Below are 26873 nucleotides of genomic sequence, written 5' to 3' on the forward strand. Positions count from 1 at the left end.
CGTAACTGTTTGCTGGATAATGTTGAAGTAACCCGCGTGCATTTCCGTATTTTGACGCCAGAGGGCAGCATAACTACTAGTTATATTTGGGCTTTGAGAGTTTTGTCCCACATGGCTCACTGTAGCAACCCGGTGTTGGAGGTCGGGCATGCTCCTGAAACGTCCACTGCGAACTGATCCACTGGCGCCGAAATGAGCGCAATTAAGATAAAAATACACACAAACAAGACACAGAAACGCTTTTAAATCGTGTTTTTGCTCGACTGTTAACCCGCGACTTGACGCAAAGTGTGGAGCAACCGCAGAAGAGCTTTGGGAAGTGTCCGTCCGTTTTGTCCTACAAAGGCGGCGGGTGTTTGACAGCGGGAGGGCCCGACGTTAGGAAACCGCTGCGGCTGGAGGAGGAGGAGGCAGGAGAAGAAGGAGGAAGGCTCTCCGAAGACTCAATGAAACATTAAGGAGTCATTTCTGCTGAGGGAAGCGAGCTGAGTCATGAGGAAGGACGTGAGGATACTCCTTGTTGGAGAACGTAAGTAGAGGGATGTAGTCGGTAAATATGGCAGACTGATAAAATGAGCTAGAGGTTACTGCTAACAGAGAGAGGCTCTGAAATCCAACCGTTTAGCATTGATTCTTTTAATAACATGCGAGCATATAATGTATGAAGGAATTATTGACTATTTTTCTCTTTTAGGTGAGGTTACTAGTCTTAATTGTTTATTTGTGACTGTAAATTTAGAAACGGACTCTTCTGTAGTCACCATTAGTTGAATTTGCATTCATTTTCACCATTTTACCCAGATTCCTGGCTCTTTTGAGGCTTATACAAATAAACACAAATATTTAAACCATTTTGTTGAAATATTTCGTCTGTCTTTTAGTCAAAACATGTTGGCAACATTTTCTAATGTAACAATAATTCTATTTGAAGAATCACTTCTGTATTTAAAAATTACGGTAATATTAGCTGAGAAGCATTTCAAAGAGCAGAATTATGGTTTTGTGTCCCATAATTTAAAAAAATCTCTAATAAATGCCCCAATTTCCATTTTATATATAGCAGCCATCCACCATGCAAATCTTGAATTTTTAGCTTTTTTAATTATTAAAATAAATATTATTTAACTTGTAACTGTCATTTTATTCATTCATAGTATTACGGTAATCTCACCATTAAAAACAGCCACAGAAAATGTTCTGCCTTGAAACAAAAAGGCATTTGTCTTGTTATAGTTCTTAGTGTAAACAAAATATTGAAATTTTGATTTATTTCCTTTTTTTTATGGAAACGGGACATTACACAGGTATCAAGTCAGTTTCTTTTTGGTTTACAGGTGCTTGAAAATATGAGGAAAGACTATTTTGGTTGTTTAAAAAAAATCTAATGCGCATTTTCAGCTACAGCTATTTCATAGTAAATGCTCAGCAGTTCTGGAGACATTTCCGTTACAAAGATGCACCAATAAAACATTTTCTTCCTGATTCTGAATTAAGGTTTCCTTTGAGGTCTGACCTGCTGATTACAGCCGATTTTAGATCAAGAAAAGATTTGTGCATCAGAATGAATGAATAGCCCCAAACTTTACCTAATTTTTATTGAACTGAAATAAGTGCATTAAAGTAGATGCTGTTGGTCAATGCTGCTGTAGATCAGTATAGTGGAAGCTGTTTGTTTGATGCATTTGATGGATGTGAAATAAATATCAAGATTATTCAATGTTTGACCAAACAAAATGATCAGATTTCTATTTTAGACTCAATGTTATTATTTCATTTACTTCTTGGAAGGAAATAATATCTGATTGGCACATAAATTAGCTGCATATTTGTTTAATTTTTTTTTTTTTTTGGATTATCTTAAAAAGCCATGAGTAAAATATATTTACTACAAATGTAGTTGTCATATTACTTGTTAGGCTTTAACTAAAACCCATAACTTGAAGATATTAACATTTTTATTGTGGATTAGTTATGTATATATTCAGTTTACAAAAATATTCCTCACATTTCCTTTAGTTTGACAAACTATGCTCTAGTTGGTGTAAGTTATTCTGGGTAAATAACATCTTAATATCAGAATCCCAACTTTTCCCACCCAAACTTTGCAGGTATTGAATCACGTCCTACTAAACTTTCCTTCACCTGGTTTGTTTGTTCTCCTGACACGTTGTCAGAACTATTTATATTTCATCGCTCCAGTAGGACTGTTACTGAGAGCAGGGCAGCCAAACGCTACGTGACACCTGAAGTGGAGTCACTCAGCTGTCTGAGAGGTAGATGGTTGTAAAATATGATCGTACAGATCATTTTTTAAAGCTATTTGCAACTTTTCACTTACTTTGTTGATTTAACTGTATTGCAAGCATATTCTTGTAGATGAATGTGGTTTTGTATATGTTCTTAGTCTTAGCATTGTAAATTGTTAAAACAGGAGATAAGAAAATGTGCAGAGATTAGAAATATTTTTTTTCATTAATATCAGTCAGTGGAAAATATATATTTTAATTGATATGTATTTTTTTGCATATGTTATGCCTTTGTTGTAATTATAACTAATTTTAAGGCTGCATAATTATTTGGGGGAAATAAATGTTTTGGGAATATTGCAATGTAGGCATGACTGTGATAAATAAATTCTTACCTGAACAGAGTTAATGTTTTCAGACCTCTTTTATAGGAAGAGCCGGGATGATGAGTAATTTCTCTGTTTTTGGAAAAATATAGAATTAATTGTTTTCATCTCAATATGATTTTATTGAAAATGTTGCTTTGTCAAAGAAAGAAAAGCTTTAGCAAAGCCTCTAAGTACCCTCCTAAATGTTTTCAGTTTCATAAAACAACCAATGTCACTAAATATTTTACTGTCACTGAGATACTGTCGTATTTTTGAAAATCACATATTTTCAAAAAAATTTGATTTTTTTAAAATGTAAAAAAAAAAGCTCACATTTGTTGCGGTTTAAGGAGTTATTTGAAATACAGCCAGTCATATTTGCTCAATGATCTTTGATGTTTCTCCAGAGATTTACATGTCGGGTCAGACGGTAATGTTTTGGGACCTTTTGTTGAGTGCAGAGTTATTAAGCTTTTTATTGCAATCCTTTGAGAAGACTTGCAACTCTTTCAATAGTTAATGATGCAGACAGTATTTCCCTTAATGTATTAAAACTCTATTTCCTGTTGCTGTACCCATCATGCCAGTATAAATGTCAGAGTGCTCTTAACGGCTTCATTGTTTTCCTGTTGTCCTGCAGCCAAGGTGGGGAAGACGTCGCTGATCATGTCTCTGGTTAGTGAGGAGTTTCCCGATGAGGTACGTATCAACGTACACCCTGATGGTGTGCAATATGTCAGATTTTAACTGACTGTTTATTGCACATAAATTTGTGTTTTATACACTTGTTGAAGTGAAAAAATGACGCCAGCCTGGATTATAACGGTGGTCTGTCTGTCAGGTTCCTCTCAGAGCTGAAGAGATCACCATCCCAGCTGATGTGACCCCAGAGCGGGTACCCACACACATCGTGGACTATTCTGGTAACTCTGTCTTTACACGCAAACGAATCTCTGAGAAAAACCGTAGAAACATCACAATTAACAAACCTGTCAGTGTTAAACCCCTCTAACCTTTCTGCGCTTGTTCATACTTTGAATTTATTTTAGTATATGTCTACCAGGCCGGAATTTGTTACTTATAATAAAAGACTCAAGCTTAAGTTACCTATTTATACACCAACGTTATTTAGATTCTTGATATTCTAAGAGTTTCTCCAAATAAAGCACCCGACAGAAAATATTAAAATTCAGGAGGTATGGAAAAAAATGTCACTGATTAATGTATTTTTTGTTATATTTAGAAGCAGAGCAAACTGATGAGCAGCTCTATCAAGAAATCTCCAAGGTAGGTTTGATTTGATTCTCATTGTTGGTTTATCTCATGCGTCTCAAGCTGATGGTTCTGTTTCTCTTTGCAGGCCAACGTGATCTGCATAGTTTATTCAGTTAACAACAAGAAGTCCATCGAAAAGGTGAAAATAATTTCCCTCCACAATAAGCACAGTTACAACTACAGTGTGGTTAAAAACTGAATTTAATGCCCTAAATATCAGACCTGATGAAGGCATACTTCCTGCTCTGTCTGGAAAAAACACATTTTTATTCTGATTTTAATACTTTACAGATCTGGATATTAAAAAAAAAGATTTTTCTGTGTTGTTTACATTCTCAGTTTGCAGCTTCTACACTTTAACTCTGATGACTGTAGAAATATTTGTAAAAAAAATTAAGAGTCAGGCTTTGTACTGAGATCTCAATATTAGCTGAAAAGGTTTAAAAGCTTTGGTAATTTGTCTTTGGAACTGCAGTAAAAAAATGTTTTCTTGATCAAATCTGGTTCAGATCATTAGCAGAATCTAGTGTTTTCCTCCTACAGGTGACAAGCCACTGGATTCCTCTTATAAGCGACCGTACAGATAAAGACAGCAGGTGAGTAAAGGCTACAGTAGCAATCCTTGTTTCATAGTTAATTCTTCATGTACTTTTTCAGTTCATTTGAATTACAAAACACATTTTAAAATGTTTATTTTTTGTGGTTTATGAGATATATCTTGATTTAAAAAAAAGAAACTTTATTAAAGTGATACTAGCAAAGAGTTTTGTCTTTACAGACAGTTTTATAGATTAAAACAATTGTTGTTGATGCTGATTGGTTTTATGTTGATCAGCTTCATTATTTCTGTAACAATAACTGTCTGTATTTCAGGGTACCACTGATTCTCGTGGGGAACAAGTCAGACCTGGTGGAGCACAGCAGCATGGAGACCATCCTGCCCATCATGAATCAGTACCAGGACATTGAGACCTGTGTGGAGGTAAAACACTGATTCAGCCTCTTATTCTTCACACAAGATGATGAATGTGATGTAAGTAGGCTACAGAATCGGGCTTAATTACAGTAGAGCGATGAACCTATGAAATGGTGAAGGACCTGCTGAGAACAGAAGTCAGACCCCGACTCCGTTTACATTCTGGCTGAGTCATTAATGGGTTTATGTTACCCAGTCCCTCGCTCAGACCCCCTGACGTGGCTGAGTTAGAGGCTTGGCTGGCATCTSTCTGCATTGCTGCTTTTATTCAGATTTCTACCATGCCACACATCCCAGCGCAGTTTTTTCCTGTTCAGACAGATAGGTTACAAGGTTAGAGGAGCTCAGCAAGGAGTACGTGAGAGACGGCACATACACTGTTGGCACAGATTTAGACTGTCACAGCTACCGCACTAAATAGTGTGAAGCAGAGTTTTACTGCGACCTCAGAGAGGTCAAGGGTTACGATACACAACATGGAGATCTGGTTCGGTTTGTCCAACTTATTGGCATAGGTGTGAGATGCTGGTGGGTTGATAACTCTGAGTAAAAGTAGCAGAGTTTACAGTATTTATACAATAAAACTGGATAACATGAAGCTGCTCTGGGATAATGTATGATCATCACAGAAAACTCCCGTATCTCTGACTCGTTCTCCAGCATCAAAGGCTTTAACCCGTTGAAACAATATGTGATTTTTGAAACCGTAACAATTAGTTAAAATAAAAAATAAAAATTCAGGTTCCGTTTGCTAGATTTTCTTGAGGGTTTGCAAAAACAATTGTAGTTTGAAACATTCTGAGATGTTCTAAATAAAAAGTGAAAACCTAAATTTGAAAGAGATTTGTGTAGCTGTAATAAAGCCAACAGGAAGTATCGACTTTGGAGAAAGAAGTCCCTTTGTGTGCAGAGTAAGTCGATACGTATGAGGAAATGTATCCTTATGAGAATAATGCATTAGTATTTTGCATATGTATTTATCTCCATCATTGAATCTCCTAAACCTTTTGTTTGTACGGATTACTAGTTTTACATTTCAGGACATTTTTTTTTTTGTCCAAGACTTAATTTGAACTTTTTTTCCCCACAGTGTTCTGCCAAGAATCTGAAGAACATCTCTGAGCTTTTCTACTACGCCCAGAAGGCTGTTCTTCACCCGACCGGACCTCTGTACTGCCCAGAAGAGAAGGAGGTGAGGTTTGTTAGAAGCAGAACACATTTTGAACTTTAAAATGCAGCAGAAACATTTATACTGGTAGGTGTTTGGTGTGTGGTGCAGCTCAGGTATTTCTGGGCTGTTTTCCCTGCAGGCATTTTGACAGGCCAAACTTGTTGCATCTGTGTGATCACTATCAGTAACTCTGGCGCACTTCCTGCTGTGGCGTAGCTAAATGTTAGCTTAGGTAGCTCACATTTATAAAAGTGGAAATTATTTGAGATCAGTTGTTACCCAGCCAACCATCCTCTGTTTTTTGATATTTCTGAAATGCATGAGTGGCTAGAAATAAAGGTGATTTCTCAAGTATTTGTCTAAAATGATGTGAGAGATTTGAACTTTAATAAACCTGTTGGAAAAGGAAATAGTTCCTGTTTGCTGCAAAAAATCAGCTCAGAGAAAAGAATAATCATCTAGGAATTAGGAAGTCATCGTAACATCGAGTTTATTTTAGAAATGCTGCTTTTAGCATTTTGATGCTGAAGGTCTGACCAGTTGATGCCAGTTTTAGATTATTCTGATTTCTTTTTAATAGATTCAAGCTCAATCCTGCATATAAAAATGAGGAGAGTGAACTGAAGAGTACTTTTCCACTCTGAGGTCGCCTTCAACAGATCTGATTATTTTATATCCTCATAAATTTCGACCCTTCCTGTGTGTTGCAGTTGAAACCTTCGTGCATTAAGGCTCTAACTCGGATATTTAAAATCTCCGACCTGGACAACGATGGGGTCCTGAACGACAACGAACTCAACTTCTTCCAGGTAATTCCTTAATTATGCGTTTGATTGTCAGATCTGTTGCTACAGAAATTAATATAAGCTTATTTAAAGAGGCATATTTAGGCATGAACATATCTGGGAAAAATTTCTCAATGTGTTGTTGCTTACGTTTACAGAGAACCTGTTTCAATACGCCTCTGGCACCTCAAGCCTTAGAAGACGTGAAGAACGTGGTGAGGAGGAACATGGCTGACGGAGTCAGAGATGACGGACTCACCCTCAAAGGTCAGACTTTGTGTCTCTTTGGTTTCCTTTGCCTCTCTGTCAGGTTTTGACTGGATCTCATCCTCTCATTGGCTGGTCGTTTCAGGCTTCCTCTTCCTGCACACTCTGTTCATCCAGCGAGGTCGACACGAAACCACGTGGACTGTGCTGAGGAGGTTTGGATACGACGACGACCTGGAGCTCACGCAGGAATATCTGTTCCCTCTGTAAGCATTTACTCACGACACAGTTCTGTTTAAAAGTAAAAATTAAAAACTTACAATGCAACATGCCAGAATTAAATATGTTTAGTTTCGTCTCCCAATTAGGTTTTGATAGAAAACATCCAGATAGAGGCAAAACAGGCCAGTTTATTCACTGCGACTCTTATTGAAAACAGTAATTCACTTTTCTGTATTTAAGAGTGCAATAAAAATAAACACCTCCATGATTCAGTCTGACTCTTAAAAGGTTTTGATATTACCTCATGGCCATGAAAACCTGCCAGTGGTCATATATTTCCCGGTCCTGTGTGGTTGCTGGTGTTGCCTTATATAACACAAACTGACCCAGAGTCCATCTCTGTTTAGACGCTGCTGTTGGAAACTCTTCAGGTCAGCTGCTGAACTCATGTTTGTGCCTCTATTTCAGGATAAAAGTCCCTCCAGACTGCACCACTGAGCTAAACCACAACGCTTACCTCTTTCTGCAGAGTGTCTTTGACAAACACGACAAAGTGAGTGGTCATGCACAACAGAGCAGTTTGGTTAGTTTGTGCCTATTTAGTTGAAAATGCACTCCTAATTTTAATGCAGCAGTTTTTCTGCCAAAACCAAAAGTTTTACCTGATTGGTTCAATGCAGGACAGAGACTGTGCGCTTTCCCCAGAGGAAGTGAAAGACCTGTTCAACGTGTTTCCTTACATGCCCTGGGGTCCAGATGTCAACAACACGGTGTGCACTAACGATGAGGGATGGATCACATACCAGGGATACCTCTCCCAGTGGACGTGAGTGGCTTTCTATTAATACACGCATACAGGCGCCTCTGTCCCACCAACTTTGATTAACCCAAATACCTTCAACACAAGGTCAGACACCAGAGTTTCAGAGCATCCAAGTCCTGATTCCTCCTTGTTTTTGCTGGCAGGTTAACAACATATCTGGACGTCCAGAGGAGTTTGGAGTATTTAGGTTACCTCGGCTACTCCATCATCTGTGAACAGGAGTCCCAAGCCGCTGCTATTACTGGTAATGGATCAGATTGTGTTTAATGTTAAATGGTTTTTAGGTAAGCTGCAGTTGAACAGCAAATAAGCAGGGATTTTAACAAAACAATGCATGTTATCATTTGAATCTAAATGGTTTTGTTTCTGTAAAAGCGTCTAAAAGTTGTTAAACATATGCAACGGAATAATTATTATATTTACTTATTTGTTGCTCTTATTTTTTGTGTCAATTTCTTCCTTAGTGACGCGTAACAAGCGCATCGATCTGCAGAAGAAACAAACGCAGCGAAGCGTCTTCCGGTGCAACGTGTTGGGGGCGCGCGGCAGCGGGAAAAGTGGCTTCCTGCAAGCTTTCCTCGGCAGAAACCTGCAGGTCAGTCAGAGCGACTGAAAACATTTCAGAAAATACATCCCATATTATTTATTTCAGATGTATCACACAATTTACCGATAAATATGTATATTTGTAGAATGTTTCAAATTACAATCAATGTAAATAATTGAGAAAATAAAATTGAGTGAGGAAATGTTTGGTTTATAGAAAAAAACTAATAACTAATTATCTTAGTAGATTTTGTTGATTTATATACAAATTATCTATGATTTGCTACATAATTTGATTTTCACATCAAATGTAATTTCATTCATTAGTATTTTGACTTACGAACTGCAAAACACTAATTCAAAAACCAAACAATACATTTTCACAACATTTTTTTTTAACGATTGACAAATTTTGAAGAACATACATTTAGTGTAGGATTAGCTTGTCCGTATTAACACTTGCAGATTTATAACAAAGCTAATTTATTTTAATCCAGATGTCAAATAAGATGTTAAACAGCCCCATACCTCACTCCGAAAAAATAAAGCCAATTTCAGAATTTTGTTGAGTTTTGTTTCATGATTGGTGGAACCTTTAGATAATAAAACATTAATCAAGCAGTTGAAAGTAGGAGAAGTAATATTATTTTAGACAGTCTGAATTGTCTAAAGACAGGAAAAGTATATAATTTGAAAAAAAAATTTTTAATGAAAAATAAAAAACATGACAATAAATGGATCAGCTAGTGTTAAAGTGCTTGTCGGCATCTATAATGTGAAATTTAAAGATCTGAAATTATTTTCTGCTTTAATATTTTGTGGAAAACTTTCACTTGTTGTGAAATCTAAATGCAGCACTTGCTGAAACCTGTGTGGAAATGATTTATTGCACTCTACTAGCAATACCCAACATGCTTATTGTTAATCCATTCTTCAAAATGGTAAAGACAAGAGAACATGACATTCAGGCGAGACAAAGATTTACAAAATGGCTAAAATGACAACAAAAAAAAAACTTCCATCTTAAACTTGCTCACATCCACTTCTGTCAATAAATAGTTCAAATTTAACTTATTTTAACTCAAAGCAAAAATGTCCCTTAAATGGATATTATTGACTTCATTGTCCACCACAGAGACAGATGCGGATCAGAGAAGACCACAAGTCCTACTATGCCATCAGCACGACCTACGTTTACGGTCAGGAGAAGTACCTGCTGGTAAGAACCTTTCATTCTGAGCAGAAGCTCTCTGGATTGCAGCTGAATAATCGCTCTGTATTACAGCTTCAGTTCGGGGCTGACAGCTAATCCCTCCGTCTCTTTTCCGCTCTCCGCCAGCTCCACGAGGTGATGCCAGATTTCGACATCCTGTCCGAGCCCGACCTGACCTGCGACGTGGTCTGCCTGGTCTACGACATGAATGACCCTCGTTCTTTTGAGTACTGTGCTAAAGTCTACAAGGTGCGGCTCCAGATGGTTTGGTTGATAACTTTCTGTATCAGTATACAAGAAACATTTAACTATTTCTTCCTGCAGGACTGCTTCTTAGACAGCAAGACGCCCTGCGTCGTGGTCGCTGCCAAGTCCGACCTGCACGAGGTTCGGCAGCAGTACGGCCAGTCGCCGCTCGACTTCTGCCGCAAGCACAAGCTCCACCCGCCGCAGCCGTTCACGTGCAACACGACCGAGGCGCCCAGTAAGGACCTCTACACCAGACTCACCACCATGGCCATGCACCCGTGAGTATCAAAACACAACCAAAGCTTTTACTCCTCATCTAACCTGCCTTGCTTCTTTCTGGAAGAATATCTGACCATAAGAGATTAAATACCATCTATTTTATTACGTAACTTCTACATGATGTGATTCACCTGAAGTTGTTCAAGTTTGGTCTCAGTCTCTGAAATCAAGTTTCCACTTTTCCACCGTACATCCCAGGAAAGTATCGCTAACTGTTTGTCTCTAATAAACCAGAGCTGAATAGTTTCATTCAGTCATGGAAGTCTCTCTAAACCTGATCGGTGTCTTACAAACTCAAAGCTCTTTGATCAGATTAGATTGGATTATGAAGCACTTAAAGGGATGTGCATGTTTAATCTGATTGTAGCCCCATTCTTTAAATACTGAAATCACACAATCGGCTGAGTGCGAGTAGCAATTTATCAGTTTAAATAAAAGTCATGGCAGATGGGCTTCTGGGTAAACTGAGGCTTTGTGATGTTGGGGGGGATCTGCTCTAAACATGAGGTTATCAGGAAAACCAGCTTGTTTGTTTTGTTGATCCTCTGCAGTCTGACTCTCCTCATGCTTCACTTCTCAATAAGCAGGATTTAGTCGTGCATTTTAAGTTTTTGTTTTACAACCAGCAAGTTTTTGTAGAGAATTGTTTTCACATTATTTAAAATTTTGCCTAATACATGAATTTATTGTGATCAAAGTGATAAATGTCTGACAGTTATCTTCATAAGGCATAAATTATATTTTCTTTCAATGGTAATGAAGGATAAATGTGTGTAAAAAACTAAAAGTTTATTCTCACTTCCATAAATTTTGTTTTAATTTAGTTGTAATCTTTTGGATACAATTTAACTTAACTATTTAACTTGCCTGCTTTAGGTCGACTTGAATTTTGTATCAAAATTTTCCTGATTTGTTGTTTTAGGTACTTTTACATCTTTAAAACATATTTCTTTATACATTAGTGAAATATTTATGCAAGGAAGGGTTTAGTTTTAACATTTAACATTTATTTATGATTGATGATTCTGTTTAAAACATTTTTGCCTCACTGAAGGAATTAACACAGATTAAATTTCAGATTTTTTCCCTTAAGACATTTAATGCAAATTTGGTCTGCTGAAATAAAAGATTAATTTATTTTAAGGTATTGTTAGTCAAGATTACCAGGGGTGCTTACGATGGTTTCATTCCATTAAGAGGATTTTTACTTTTCTTTAGTTGGTCATCAATTTGTCCATAACGACTTCTGTTAAATGAATCTGTAATGATTCACATGTAGAGTTGAGCCGCAGCTTTGTTTTATGTTCTTGTCAGTGTTTATGTAAAGATGCTCCATTAACCTTTTGTGCTTCAGCTTTGTGTCCTGCAGTTTCACCAAGCGCTGGACGTAAAAAACCCCGTTACCCTTCACCAAAAAACATTAACAGAAGCTGTAAAAGAAAAAAAACACAAAGCATAACAATAATAGTGTTTTTATTGTACTGCTTAGCTGCAGCATAACTACAAACATCATGATTAGCCTTGACTTGAGGAAAGGCTAATACTTCATGGTTCATGCCACACAGTTCACTTCTTTTTTTGTTGTTTTATCAACTTGTGTGTAATCTGAGTAACCAGTTAGGAAAATATGTATAAAAAAAACTGACTTGTAATTTTTTTCCCTTGGTTTTCTGGTCCTCCTAACAGCTTCATACTTTGATTAGGTGTTCGTTACCATTTTTTTTTTTAAATTAAAGTAGCAAACAAAGAAAGACATGAACTGATCAAATCTTAGGGTTGAACTGATTGCCCCGCCTTCATCGTTTTTGTATGCTGTTTGCTGTGTGTTGTGTTGCTCTCATAGTGAACACACACATCTCTCTGTGTCTGTCCGCAGCCACGCCCGCCTCCGCTGCATGTGTTCCTGCAACAGATGCACTTATTGCCTGTGTCAAAACCTCCTCAAGTTGGAGCTGCTGCGCAGCATTAAGGCGCAACTACGCAGGGTCGTTTACAACAGGTTCATACACAGACGAAGCCGTAGTGTTTTACCCTAGACTCCCTGCTCTTCCTCTCCAGACTCAGTAACGCTGCTGGCAGTCGTAGCTCCTCTGCTCTCCCTCAGTTTTTGGCAGCAGTCAGATTTTCTCTGCATTTCCACTGCAGGAACTACAAGAGTCTCATTAGATGCAGAACAGGAATGGTTTTGGTTGTTGTTGAAGGAAAAGACTTGCACATATCAATGCGCCTGTCTGTGTTGGATCATTTTAAATGAGACATCCTTGTTCATTTGGTGTTGGATGTCTCGGTTTCTGCTGCAGCTCCAGCCGGTCAAGCCACTCTCTGCTCAGTCTGGCACATGGCGGTGTGACCAGCCTGTGCCAGCTAACGCCCAGGCTGCTAGCCAGGGAGGTACCGTGTGTCTGCGTGGAAGTGGCTTGTTGCATGCTGCATGACTGTGCAGCGCTAGCTAAACGGACAGGGAAACATTTTAGTTTTCTGAGGCATTTTTATGAAAATGAGGATTGATTTATTAAAGCGAGAGAAGTAAATACACATTTTTAAGCCAAATGGAAATTTATTTACAGCCTGGTGCTAGCGTTCCATCATAGAGTTGACCTGAATTCAAAGTCCAAATAAATAAAAGCTGTAAAACTCGATTGTCCAGCGACATGGCCGGGCCCGGGCGTTCTGACATCACTCTGAACTATGGAATTCCAAGAAGTGCATTTGTGGGAAGAAAAATCCAGATTTACTAAAAATTAAATGTTCAAATACCTAAAATATGACTAATTGATCAATTTGAATTTATCACCAAGCTCTAGTGTGGATTTAATATCACTTCTGATGCATTATAAAGATGCAGAAAACAAACTAAAGCTTCTTACAGCCTTTTCTAGCTTGTGTCAGATCAGTGAGCTGATTGATGCCTGAGGTCCTGCAGTGGATTTACAGACTATAAACTCTGACTTGTTTATGTACAAAATGAGAGAAACACAGCCAGTCTTCTGTGTTTGTGTTTCATTCGCTCTGAAAACTTCAGTTTGTTCAGCATGTTTAATTTCTCACTGAACTCAAAAATTCAAAATACTTGTTTTCTCTGGATAACTTTAATCAGCTGCTCATCCAATAAGATTTGATGTTTTCAGTCTCATTTTGTCTTTATTTTCTTGCCTAATGCTCAAGTCTTAACACACAGCGGGCCATAATATTTCTGCTTTGTATTTGAATTTGAATTGGACGTAACCAGGTTGCGTCTGTGTCTACTGTGTGTTAAGGCCTGATAAATTTGATTAACAGGCTTTTTGTAATCAGAATGTGTGTTTTAATGTTTTTGATTGATTAAACTGCACCGATCACTTTAATTTCATCCTGTTTTTCTTTCCCCCCCTCCACGCCTGTTAATGTCTTTCCTCTCTGTAGGTGTTCATATCCGTGTTTCTGGCTGCCGCTTTTCCTCTTCCTCTTGCATCTCCTAACCTTTTTTTAACACCTGACGTTCTGGCTTACTTGTTCTCTAGCTTTTAAATTGAACCCATGTTGGTGCTTAGCAAAATGCTGCCATCTACTGGTGGGTGAGAGGTTTTGTCTCCGTCTCTTTAATAACAGGAGCTCAGTGTTTTGAATCTGGTGGGAGTTTGGGTTAACCAGAGTGATGGGAGTTGTCGGGTGTGGGAATGTATCTGATAAATTTGACCCAAATGGAACCGGACCGCGCCACGTTTCATTTAGTGCTAACCTGTTTTTGTTTTGATTCCTTTTTCTTCTTCTCGGTTATTAAAGCAGCATGTAGCTGTAGATCATCACAGCCAGCTGAGCGAGAACGACTCCAGGAAATGCTTAGGGTTCAATAAGGTTTCACACCAGGAGAGCCAGAGTGGTCAAAAAGATGAATCTGATAATAAATGAAAGAATCATAACATCTTCAGGCTATAATAATAGGTTTATCAGGGGACAGTATTACTTTCCAGGCTGGCTATTTTTTGGTGTGAACTGCGTTTATTTGCTGTGTTTGTGGAGCTTTTTGTGTTTGAACTCTAAAGAGATGTGGAGCTGGGTGAAGCTGTTTTTTAAATCATTATTATTATTTTTTATTCTGTTGTTTTATATGATTTAAAAGAAACTTTTCTGTTAATGAAAAAACATTTTGAACCACTACTTCCAATTCACTGGTTTGATCAAATTCAACAACCTTTAATGGTATAAAGCTTGAAGATTTTAGATTTATACACATTAAAAAAAAAAAATTTATGTTCTGTTTACTTTTTTATCCCAACTTTAAATCATAGTTTAATGCAATCATATAACTATGATTGCATTATAGGATGCATTAAGATTCTTCCATTGTTTTGAATTTGGAAGGAGTTCAGTGGTGAACCTTTAACAAAAGTGCTTCACAAATAATAACATTTGTCAATTGTCATTGCAAATGAAACCAACCAGTTAACTTTAGATTTTAACAGTCATTTCATTAAATATAATACATAGCTATATATTCATAGCTGTGAAATCTTTAACATGAGGGTATCAGTGTTACGGTTTAAAGGGATTCACTGGACGAAAAGTCTAATTATGAATTGTTTAAAATATTTTTTTTAAAGAATCGTGGTCATTTTTAGATTCACTGATGTTTGATAAATTTCCTTCTGTACCAGAGATAATGAACTAGAGGTCATAATTAGGATTTCCCCTCCACTCCCTGAGACTTTTAGCATCTGGATCACCTAAATCTACCGCGGTGATCATCGAATGCCGACTTACTGGCCACTTTATTAGGTACACCTGAATGGAGAGTTTTTGCTCTTAAAGCAGTCTCAAATTTTTTCTGTGGAAAAGACGCAACAAGGTTTCTGGAACATTCCTTAATTTTTTTGCTCCGTATTAACAGGAAAAGATTGTATAGTGGGTTAAAGTTTGGTCTTCTGCACATCCACGATTCATTTGCTGTTTCTACCAATCGCCTCTAGAGTACTACATAGTATTGAGGCCTGTTGACTAATCACTTCCAAAACCAACAAGCCATTTCCTGACCCCTGACTTGAGATTTTGCATTTAGTCTCTCAAATCTTTGTTCTTCCACGTTTTGATGTGGATGAACAAAAGTCGTCTTTGCCACATCCAGACGCCTAAACCCATCAAGTCTCTTCTTTGTGACTGGCAGCCAAATCGGTGTACCTAATAAAGTTGCTCCAACGTTCTTGTGATTGTTAAACTTCACGCACTGATATTGATATTTCTGCATCGTGCAGGTTAAAATTAAAACAAACCATCTTGGATTTAATATTAATGCTGGTTTTAAATTCCTAATAGTAAAACAGTAACAGATGCATCACTAATCCATAGTTGCAGCCCCAGTGTGTATAATTCTGCGGTATCGCCCAGCTTCACCTGCTGTGTGGCGCTGTGACTGTGTTTGTGGGAACGCTGCTGGGCTGGGTGGAAGTAGCTCTGAGCTTCCTGCTGTCAGGGGAGGATTTCAGGCTGGTGCTGCAGGTTAGACGGTCATCTGCAGCATAGAGGAGCCCGCTTACATGAAGGCCTCTGCTTCAGCAGCCAGCTTCTCCACAAAGGTAAAGAGAGAAACCACACCGACGGAGAGTCTCACAGTCAGCAGCTGGTCTTATCTCGTTTCTGGCCAGAACGGTTACTATTGAAAGGCTTTTAGTCTGGTTTCTCTTTTTTATGCTTACAAGAACATCAGTCGTGGTGTGTTTCGTTTCACTATAAAGACATATTTAAAAAGAAGAAAACCTGGCTTTGGTTTTCTTTTTCTTCTGCTTTTAACTGGCTTTTTGCTCCTTTATTGCTTTCAGTTTAGTTCGCAGCTCATTGTCTTTATTTGGTTAGCAAATGTTAAACAGCTCTGGAGGAAACACAGGAGATTATAAGATGTCATTTTATGTAATAGAGTTGAAGAAATGCTCAAGTTTCAAGGATTTTTTTTTAAGTAATGTTTTTCCAAAGCCTGTCCAAACCTGCTTATGCTGAATGCTGATTGATTCTGCTTGTAAGAGTGATTCTATATGATCAATCAGGTGTCAAGTGTCAAAAACAGAGAATTAAAAGCAGACATGGTATTAGACTGGAGGTACAGCCGTCAGTAAATAATTAGCATCATTTTGACCCACAAAATAACTCAAATTCCAACTGCTGTAATTAGTAATGTAACACACTTTATTACTCATTAGTTATTGTTTATAGTTATACCTGTGAGATGTATTTATAATGCTTTAATTACATTTTCATATTCTGGTTTTGATAGATTAACAAAAATATTGAGAACATACTAGTTGAGTTATTTTTCTCTGGTAGCTAGCTTTACATAAACAGCGTGTAGCTCATTGTGTATTTAAAACAAAGTTTGGTAGGTGTCCAGGTCAGAGATTAAGGAAGGGCAAATACTGTACTGTGTATTGATTTTTATTTTATCGGCTCATTTCTCCCCTCTGATTCCTCCAGAGCTGCCGTAGAAATTAGATAATAGTTTTGTTGTTAGATTTGCTGCTTTTCTGACACCCACCTGTTTCTCTCTCCCTGCATCTCCTCGTTGTTTGACTCTGTACCTTTAAACCAAATGTCAAAACAAAGCCCAGGTTCCTGTTTCAGGCTCATTTTTATCCTCCGTGGTTCAGATTCAGGAAGTTACTCTCTGTGGAGCCCCTTCAGCTTTGCTTTGTCATTTGGCAACTCGGAGAAAGCCCATCACCTGGTCCTGGTTCATGCTGCTTCCTGTTTGGGTTTTGACCCGCCCTCACCTCCTCTGTCGCGTCTGTCCTCTCTCAGGCACATGGCCCAGGCGGACCTGAAGAACTCCACCTTCTGGCTGAGGGCCAGCCTCGGCGCCACCGTGTTCGCAGTGTTGGGCTTCGCCATGTACAGAGTGCTTCTAAAACACCGGTGATGGCGCGGGACGAGACGGCGGCTACTTTCCACTTTGGTCCTTTTTGTTCCTTTCTACCTGAGAGACTAAAATAAAATTTGAAAAAAGACTGTCTGAACAAACCAAACGGGCTCATGGCCTCGAACCCACCTCTCCCCTTTTCTGTCCAAGCAGCACGAGCGAGAAACAAACTTTTATACGATTGTGGTTTACCTGTATGTAGTTGGCGAAGAGACACTATTTCTAAATGCATTGTTTCTGTGATCTTTTGGCCTAATCTGTTAGTTAAAAACTGATTTATCTCAGATGATCTGGTCCCGTTTTAATCCTCAGGCTCTCATCTAGTTCGACATGTGAGGCAGCCAAAATGAAACACTGCAAAGGGACTTGAATCTGTATTAAAGTATATGCAGTATGTTATGTATTTATGTAAGACTGTAGGACCTGTAGAGGAGAACCACAAGCCAAACGCAGCATCAGCAGGAGCAAAGCAGCATTTAACACCGACATCATCATGCACTTGTTTCATTTGTGTGTTAATTTATTAACCCGTTGTTTGGAGTGCACCACATGAAACAGATTGCTCATGTATTTTTGTATTTAGTATTATTGCTCAACGTTTCTGACTGCTTTTATTTTTCTGGTTTTCAAATAAAGCTTTGACCTTCGTTTTCTTTCCGTTTCTGCACCACGAGCAAACGACTCTACGACGACCTCACCTTCCTAAAACTAGAAACGTGTTCACCGCACACTGCATCTTTATCTGCAGCATTTACAATAAAGACTTCGATATCCGGTTCTAGCTTTGTGTTTGTGTGTCAATAAGTGGAACCACTTAGCTGCATTTGGAGTAATTCAACACCCACTGTAAAATTTGTTTTTAATTGTTCGGGTGTTTAGCAGTACAACAATTATCCAAAAACACCTAAAATAGTAAATAAAGTCATAATAACAGTGCTTTTGCTCAGATTCAGCACTAAATTGTACTTCGATTGGCAGCTGCAGTCAATATTCAACCCCCTAAGCAGAATTTATCAGACTTTTTCATAAGCTGTTATTGCATTGGATGCGTCTGCAATGGAGCACCTCAAATTTTGTTTTTGTTAAAAATATTGCAAAGTCAAGAAAATAATCCTAAAAAATAAAAAACTCAGAGATGCAATGATTGCTTTGGCTAAGAAAGTAAAAGGAACAACAGGAAAGGCCTGAAATGTTAAAAGGCATCAACTAGAAGCCTACTTCACTGGTTTAAAGTTGAAGTAGCAGTGACTACGCCCCCTGGTGGCAGGAAGAAGAAATAATGACTGCCACCAGATTGAGGTGAAAAAGAAAAACATTCACTGACTGTAAATCACCTGCAGCAAGACTTGACAGTAGTCTCTGAGAAAGTGGTTTCCAATGTGCATTTGAGACCTTTTTATTTAAAAAAAAATCATAAAATTGTGACATTTTCAGTAGGTATTAAAATCTTAAAATAATTCTAGGTACATAAGGATTTTTTTCAAACTGTTTATTTACTTTTACTTAAATGTCATTAAATATAGGAGCACAGCCATCCAGAAACAGTCACTCAAATCACACTGAAGTGCCCTCATTTATTAAACCACTTTGTACTTCCTTGTTGCTGAAAATGTGCTAAAATTACCTTTTCCTTTTAAATCTGGCTAAATAAAGCAAACGTATCTCAGGAAGCAGTGACTCATGCTCCATTTTTGTTTCTGACAGAAAATAGTTTTCAATTCCAAGTCCATCTCGTAGCTCACCCAAAACATTTTATGCATGAAATTTGAATAAACAAAAACCTTTTTGTTTCCGATAAGTAGATCTCTCTTGTTTTTAGAAAACGTTATTTAAAATGTTTTATGTTTATTTTGTTGACAAGATAAGAAAATAATAATTACATTTCTTTTTTTTTACTCTCACAACTTGTGTTTTTTTTTTTTGGTCTACTATTATTTTACACTTGACAGTTTCGGCTTTCATATCTACAAGTTTGGAAACCAATCCTCTAAAGTTTCATTTTCAACTGTAGTGCATTTAACATCACAAGGCTCCATGTCTGAGGTCTTATACCATTTGAGACCCAAAAGCACAAGAAAAACTGACTCCATAGTGACCCAAGCCCCAAAATGAGGGTAATATAAACTAAAATTGGAACTTTTCAGCCGACAGATCAGTGTTGTGTTTGGAGAAGGAAAGAAAAAGGACAAAGAATTTGGCTTGCTTTGCTTCCTCTGGAAAAATCTTGTCCCTAAAGGGGTTTGGAGGAGTGCTGGTGCCTATCTCCAGCAAGACATTTTGCACCCTGGACAGGTCACCAGTCTGTCACAGGGCAACACAGAGACAAACAACCATGCACACACACACACACACACACACACACACACACGCACACTCGCCTAGGGATAATTTAGTGGGAGCAATTAACCTGATAGTCATGTTTTTGGACTGTGGGAAGCCAGAGTACCCAGAGAGAAACCACACATGCACAGGGAGAACATGCATACTCCACTCAGAAAGACCGGGAATTGAACCCAGGATATTCTTGCTGCAAGGCAACAATGTTACCAACTGCACCACTGTGCATCCCTCCAATGGGAAATTATGTCACGCTAAAAGTCACGCTATCTGTGAGGACGCGGAAGCTGGAGTGTCATTTGACTTTCCAGACGATAAGCATATGTCAAAGTCCATCGAGGCTCGGTTTCAGAAAAAGTCTTGGAAGTTACAAGAGAGGCCAACAAACTTCTCTGACTTGAGCTCCATTGAAAATCTCTCATAGGATTGGAAAAAAGTGGCTGCAGCACAGAAAATCAAGAACATCAACGACTTGAAGGCCTAAAACACCTCAGGAACGCTATGAATCATGACTGCAGCAGGTCATGTACAGCAACATGTTGCTCTCCCAGCAGGGGTTTAATAATACTGAGACTAGAGTAGTCATTACCCGTTGAACTGATTTGTGACATTGCCGAGCTTCTTGCATAGTTCTTGTTTGCACATTCTGCCAATAAATCTTGGTTTGCAGCCGGCGATAGGCAGGTATGATTTACAACTGCTGAGCTAATTTATTGACAAAGGCTCACATGTGAAAAACACATGTAATCTAACCAAGCAGGACGTTGGTTGGTGAGAATAGAGAAGTGAGGGAGTGATGAGTCTGAACGAAAACACTCTCAACCCGAGGAAGGAGGAAGTCACAGCATACAGCCAGGTGAATGTAATGAGAAGAAGTGGTGGCCACAGTGTGAAGCTGCCTTCTGTCAGGGGGTGAAATGTCTGTCGACGGCACGAAGCTGCTGTTTGAGGGGTTTCTGCAAAAAAGAAAAGACAACTTGGTGAGTTGTGCTTCTGGGAATTCTTCTGACGATTCTGAGCTGTGGTTTAACTGGTTGCTCTGCTCATGTTGGACATAGAAAATAAGATGGGTGACCTACTGGTTCAGGCTTCAAAACACTACTTTGTTTTTTTATACCAAGAAAAATGGCAGCGCTGTAAGTACCACACTCTTTCATCAGGTTGTGAATATGTCAAATAAATGATTCAATCTAAATGATATGACCTATTAATTATTTCTCCTATTCACAGTCGCACTTAAGAGGCTATTACTACATTTACACAGTAAGTCATTAACTTTTTATATTTTTGCTTGAACTTGTGTTGATTTGTATTTGTGGAGAGTAAAATCACATTTATGATCCAGTTTAATTTTCTGAAGCTGAACTTGTGAATATTCAACAAAGTGGCTTTCTATTTTATCTTAGTAGATGAATTAATGAGTTAAAAGAATCTGCCATGTTATTTTTCAAAGGAATAAATCTACATACTGCTTGCTTTCACTTCTCTAAGTGAAACTTGTTCATGTCTGGTTTAAGTGATGAAGGTTTAGAGACAAAAATAGAAAAACCACATGGGACTTTTTAAAAAACGATTTCCTAAATATTTCTTCAGAAAGTATCCAAACTATTTTGTATGCAGTTGTTTGATTTTTATTTTCTATTACTTTTGAGGGCTGATGGAGCACTGTCTGCATTTAAAGCACTTTCAAAAAAGCTTTCATAAACATTTCCACATTTTATCGCGTCGCTGGGTTTCAGCAAACTGGATCGACACAAATTGACATGTAATTGGGTTTTGGAAGATAAATACATGGTTTTCAAGTGAATTTAGGAAAATAAATGTTAAAAATATACTCCAGAAGTCCAGCATACTCCCAGAATTAGTAAATAGAGTCCGTGTATTGTTGTTCAATCCAACATCTGAAAAGTGGTCAGTTAGATGTACCAGCAGCAAATTAATAATAAATAGAAGCCTGCATTTAAAAAGCAAAGGCAATATAAATACTGAAAAATAAGAATAAGAGACAATACAAATTAGCAAGACAAGAAAAACAATACTGTACAATTACTAAAAATAGTACAGTCTGTTTAAAGGAATGTGAAACTGAGTAGGGTTGTTTGAAAAAAATGTACAAAATGAGCACGCACATCAGACTCTTTACAAGAAATTAAGTTGTGCAAACAGCAACAGGAGTGTAAACACTGAGTTTGTTTCGAAGCAGTGGTGGTTATAAAGTTAAAGTTACTTTATAAGGTTATAAAGTCTTGCAACTGCTGGGCGAAAGGTCCTGCAGAGATGCTTCTTTCTGCACCTACGAAAACAGCTTCATGCTTGGGGTAGGAGGTGCTTCATCTCAGCTATAGATAAGAAAACAGCACAGAATATGGTTGATGATACCACAAAGTGAAGAAAGACCAAAACTCCAACAGACCTCAGCAGTTGGGGTCTGCTCTGACCCTTAATGGGCGTCAGTATTATGAGTTCAATCCAATTTATTCTTCAGGTGAAAACTTAGGTACTTTTGAGATTCCACTAGCTAAAGGTGTGTTCCCTGGATGTTTGTCTGTGTCAGTGAGGTGGGTCTGCACCTGCAGAAATCCATCAGGAGCTCCTTGGTTTTTGTCCGTATTGATCTGGTCTATACAAAGTCCTGTCTCCACTGTCTGTATTCTGAGTTGTTTTCAGCTGTGAAAAGGCTGACTATGGCAGGCCAGAAAGAGGAGTACACAAACTCCATATTAAGTTATTTCTATGCGTTCAAATTCAAAGGTAGTTGGTTCTCCTGTGCGCTGTATGTGGATGTTGTGTGGCAAAACATTTAGTGTGATGCTTTTGAAATGCCACACTAAATGTTTTGCGATTTGTATTCACGGTTCTTCAGTGTTGGGATCAGAGCTTGGTGATGCAGCGAACGCAGTTTTTTTTTAAAGCTGATGAGTTTTACTGACTTCTGGGTAGGAAGCTCCGGCCTGCTGCTGATCTGTCTACTTTTAGCTGTCCGCTAGAAAGATGCTAATTTTAGTAAATGTTGAAAAAGAAAAACAACCACTAAAATAAAAATACTTGACGACCCACTCAAGCTAAAATAACTTTCTAAGCTTAACGTGAAACCCAGTGCAAATATTTACTGCTAGCATAAACGTGCATGGTTAAAAAAAGTAAAGCAAAAAAAATTAACTACATTTTAAATGCAAATTTGTTTCATGAAATCCATCCATCCATCCATCCATCCATCCATCCATACAATACAATACATACAATAATAATGGCAGGGCCTGATAACGGTTCCAGGCTAGTTGAGGCACAAAGTAAAAGAATTGCAAAAAAGAGAAAGAAACAAGGCAATATTTCATCGTTTAATATCCTAAGTGAGCCAAAGTCATCCTGTCTCAATATGGCTGAAGCTAAAAGTGCAACGCTTTATTTTTTCAATTTACTGCAAAAGTAAAATTGTGACGGTAAAAAATTAATTTCTTCCAAATAACCAAAAAGCAATGGTCTCTGTGACAGCGCATATAATCACAAGACGTTTGTTTAGTGTTATCTCTTTAGTAGGGGGGCTATAACAGGGACACTGGCCCCTGTTGGCCCCTGCCTAGGACCGCCCATGGCTGGACCCTTCTTTTGCTAGTCTGGTATCTTTTGCGGTTTCCTCTGTTTTGTCTCATCACACTCAGAACAGGCCCCTGGTTTCAGTGTTGTAACAGAGACAGTTATATGCTTTCAGAGCCTTTAGCCCACTTTCATATTTACTGAAGTAAAATGCGAAAGCATAACCTTTACTTCTACAAAGTGCATCTCGCTGTGGTGCAGTTGTTGTCTGTGTACTTCCTCTCCTGTCTGCACTTTCACCCCCCCCCCTCCTTCCCCCCCACAGCAACCTGGATTTCCTGGCATTTATTTACGTCACTAATAACCAAACTTTTGACTTCTTGTCCCAGGTCCAGTCGGTGCGAGAGGTCCAGAGAACCGACAAGAAGCACTTTCTATTTGAAATCATCATGACCAATGGAAAGAAAAAGATGTTGGTGAGCCGCTGCTGTGATTTGAGTGGCCGTGTTTCATTTTGAAAGCTGACATTGGCAAATCTGAAACCAGCCTTTTGGTTGATGTGGATTTATTTGCGTGTTTGTGAAGGCAGCAGAGACGGCCGCCCTCAGAAAAGAGTGGGTTGGACACCTTTGGCAGGCAATGCAGCTCTCCTCTTCTGGACTTTCGGACTCTAGAGACCCAGAGTAAGTCCGGTGCTGTAGATTATTTACAGTAGAAATATATTCGCATCCCATAAACGTCTCTGTATTTTACTGGGGGGTTTACTGTGTGGCAGGGCGACACAAAGCAATGCATGAAGGGGAAGGAAAATGATTCACGTTTCTCTACATTTTTACAAGTAAAAAATCTGGCCTCTTTAGAAGAAAGACATTTCTAAAGAAAAAGCCTCGGTAAAGTCTTACACGCAGATTCAAGCATTGTAGGAGACACGGTGCAAAGGTGAAAGAAGCAGCTTCATGTCTGAAGAGAGACCAAAATTAAACGTTCTGGCCTACATGCAAAACACCATGTGCGGTGGGAAGCTAAAACTGTGCATTAGTAAATATTCAGGCGTTGGGACTTTTTATAGTAACTTAACAAAGTCTGAAACTTTCCGAGGTGTGTGAAAACTTCTCCAAAGCGACGTGATTGATGATGCCAACTCTGAGCCTTGTTTTTTTTTCTCCTCTGTGCTCCTCAGCCTGGAGATGTTCGATCAGCGAGGGAGTCTAAGCAGCAACATGTCCATCATCTCCCTGTGCAGCGACGGCGTGAGGGAGGTGCAGCCGACTCGCCCCCTCTCCGCCTCCTCAGAGCACATCTACTCAGAGACCGAGGGCTTCACTTCGTCCATCTGCCCGCCCGAGGACGAGGACGAGGACGGCGACGACGCAACGTACCAGAACCTGCGAAGACCCCTCACCTCCATCGAGCCCCCCGATGAGCCCCCCGAGATGAGCGATGAAGAGCAAACACAGGATGTCCTCTATGACGTCTTACCTGCCAGAAAAAGTAAAAAACGTGTTTTAAAATAGACGCGACCGACGATGGAGATGTGTGAAGCTGTCATTTAGTTTATTTATTGACCTCTAGGTACATGTGAAGCCCCTCCAACACAAGCGCATGATTCTGTGTACGACTTCCCTTTGTCTTACAAGACATCCAGTGGTTACCAAGGTGATTTCAAACAGCGGCTTGCTTTCAATCAACTGCTTCATTCGCTTGTTAAAACGATAACACTGTTTTTTTTTGTCACTTTTTTTTTTTTTTTAGACCCCACAGACGGCGTGTATGACGTCCCCGCTTCTGACCACAAAGATGAAATCTACGACGTCCCTGTGTCCGAACGCAAAGACGCGGTCTACGACGTCCCAGCACATCTGCTGAGGACAAAGAGCGATCACCCTGAAGGTAGCGTTCATCGCCTGGCTTTTGTCGGTGTCATGTCAGTGCATGGAGAAACCACAGGTGCAGCGTCTGCAAACGCGTTCTCACTTCTGCTGTTTGCAGACGAGCAGCCGGAGGAGGGAACCTACTGGAGGATATGAAGAGAGGAAAGCAACAAACCGGGAGCACTTTTTATTTTTTTAATTTTCTTTTTTTTTATTTTTTTATTCCACTCTACGTCCAACTTGTGGATCACAATTAGAGCTGTGCAGTATGTTGTATTCTAATCGCGGTATGAATGTTTGCAGTGCAATTGCAAAAAGAAACAAAGCAAACACACACAAAAAAAAAAACAGATTGAATGCATTATGGTTGTATTTTATATGCCCTGCTTGACAGCAGTGTATTTGAGCACTTGGATTTAAAGCTAAATGGACTTTAAAGCTTTATGACGTGGAAGATAATATTGAGGAAAACGTGAGTTAATCACAATCCATGTCATCATGGCGTCGCATTCATTAATAACGTCATAACTTCTTTCCCCTCTAATATTTCGCATCCAGAGCCAACGTGTATTTATTTTTCTTACCTAAAACTACAGCTACAGTTAAAAGTTTGGGCAGGAACACAGATGTGTTTTTGTTTGTTTTTGCGGCATCCTGAAGAAGATTGAAAAGCTTTTCTCATGTTTTCAGTGACTGGGATAAGGAGGACGGTTTGTTAAGCTTTACACCCCACGCGTGGTTTACTTTACTCCAGCTGTGGTGCGACTCACGCTTCTCTACATGCAGCCTTATGCAGAGAAGTGATCAACAGTGTATTGGTAAACTGCAGCAGCTGGTTACCTTCTTAATCATATTTATGTATTAAAATCCTATCACTCTTTAAATAAATTATTTTTTATGAGTCTCAAATCTTTAAAGATCCGTTTGAACCGAAGGGGGAGCCTAAATCAGACACTTTGTACACATAAATTAAAGGAATCTGTCTGAAAATATATTACAATATTAACATCTAAACTGAGAAATGAATGATAATGTTGAATGCAGTCAATAAAAGAGTAAAAAAGAAGCTTATCACTAATTACTCTAACATTGATAAATTATATTATATTTGTTTACAACAAATGAAATCATACAAACATGGAAGAGGGGAACCTTTGAGAGGAACTAAGAATAAAACAATCAGATAATCAATGTCTGATAATATTTTACTTCATCATAATTAAATCATATAATCTGTCTCGGATATTTTGTCACTGTTTAAATTTTGTAAATATATGCACTAACGTTTGGGATTGTTTGGGAAATGAATGAGGGATTCAACAGAGGAAGAGTTTAAGGTTTGGACCTCACAATGGTTTGGCCAGAACCAGGGAGCGTTCTCAAATATGAAGTTGATTTTTTACAGTTTTTCACATTTTTTTTAATGGAACATCAACATAGCATTTTAATGATTTATACCACTAAGCTGTTTTTCCTGTTGCTCAACTCGTTACTGATAGCCTTCATCCTGTCTTTAGCATGTAAGCTTGCTTTAGCTGCGTAGCTTATTTTTCCTTACAACCTGTTGTTACAGTTTAGCTTTAATCCCAGTGTTTTGCACGAGTTTCTTACAGTCTTTCTTTGGGATTTTTGCATTGGCTCAATGTTTCCACTCCTTTTCAACAGTTTTTCTATGTGCATTTTGCAGGCCTTTGCTTTCTGCAAGTCTTCTGCTGATGACTTCAAAAACATTCAGCTTACGGCATTCACACTGCATTTTTGCAGGAAATGCTTTTCTGTTTTTGGCTCAGGCCGCCTTTATTTGAGAGTAGTTAAGACAGGAAAGTGGGTAATGAAAGAAGGGGAAGACACGCAGCAAAGATCATCAGGCCAGGAACCAAACCTGCGACGG

General features: G+C 38.6%; 2 protein-coding genes across 5 annotated transcripts; both read left to right on the forward strand.

The window, feature by feature from the left end:
- Positions 1–110: 110 nt before the first annotated feature.
- On the forward strand, positions 111–18018 carry rhot1a (ras homolog family member T1a). 4 transcript variants are annotated; one of them, XM_008416880.2, is made up of 20 exons: positions 111–529; positions 3255–3313; positions 3456–3537; positions 3858–3901; positions 3975–4028; positions 4433–4485; positions 4763–4871; positions 5956–6057; positions 6747–6845; positions 6980–7088; positions 7174–7294; positions 7719–7803; positions 7931–8076; positions 8217–8317; positions 8538–8668; positions 9755–9838; positions 9959–10081; positions 10157–10359; positions 12237–12359; positions 17123–18018. In XM_008416880.2, exons 1-20 carry the CDS (start codon positions 493–495, stop codon positions 17238–17240), a joined length of 1983 nt encoding a protein of 660 aa, XP_008415102.1. In that variant the 5' UTR covers positions 111–492; the 3' UTR covers positions 17241–18018. The 4 variants fall into 4 exon arrangements, with proteins under 4 accessions (XP_008415102.1, XP_008415103.1, XP_008415104.1 ...); XM_008416881.2 differs by having other exon boundaries at positions 3861–3901; XM_008416882.2 differs by lacking the exon at positions 17123–18018 and adding an exon at positions 13763–14552.
- A 2381-nt stretch (positions 18019–20399) lies between these two features.
- Positions 20400–26225, forward strand: LOC103469293 (uncharacterized). The gene is made up of 9 exons (XM_008416879.2): positions 20400–20557; positions 20636–20713; positions 20808–20840; positions 23501–23587; positions 23697–23794; positions 24292–24602; positions 24684–24767; positions 24864–25001; positions 25101–26225. The coding sequence occupies exons 1-9, from the start codon at positions 20495–20497 to the stop codon at positions 25136–25138; spliced, it is 930 nt and encodes a 309-aa protein (XP_008415101.1). The 5' UTR covers positions 20400–20494; the 3' UTR covers positions 25139–26225.
- Positions 26226–26873: the final 648 nt, after the last annotated feature.

The sequence above is a fragment of the Poecilia reticulata genome, linkage group LG8 (genome assembly GCF_000633615.1).
Source record: "Poecilia reticulata strain Guanapo linkage group LG8, Guppy_female_1.0+MT, whole genome shotgun sequence".
NCBI classification, from domain to species: domain Eukaryota; kingdom Metazoa; phylum Chordata; class Actinopteri; order Cyprinodontiformes; family Poeciliidae; genus Poecilia; species Poecilia reticulata.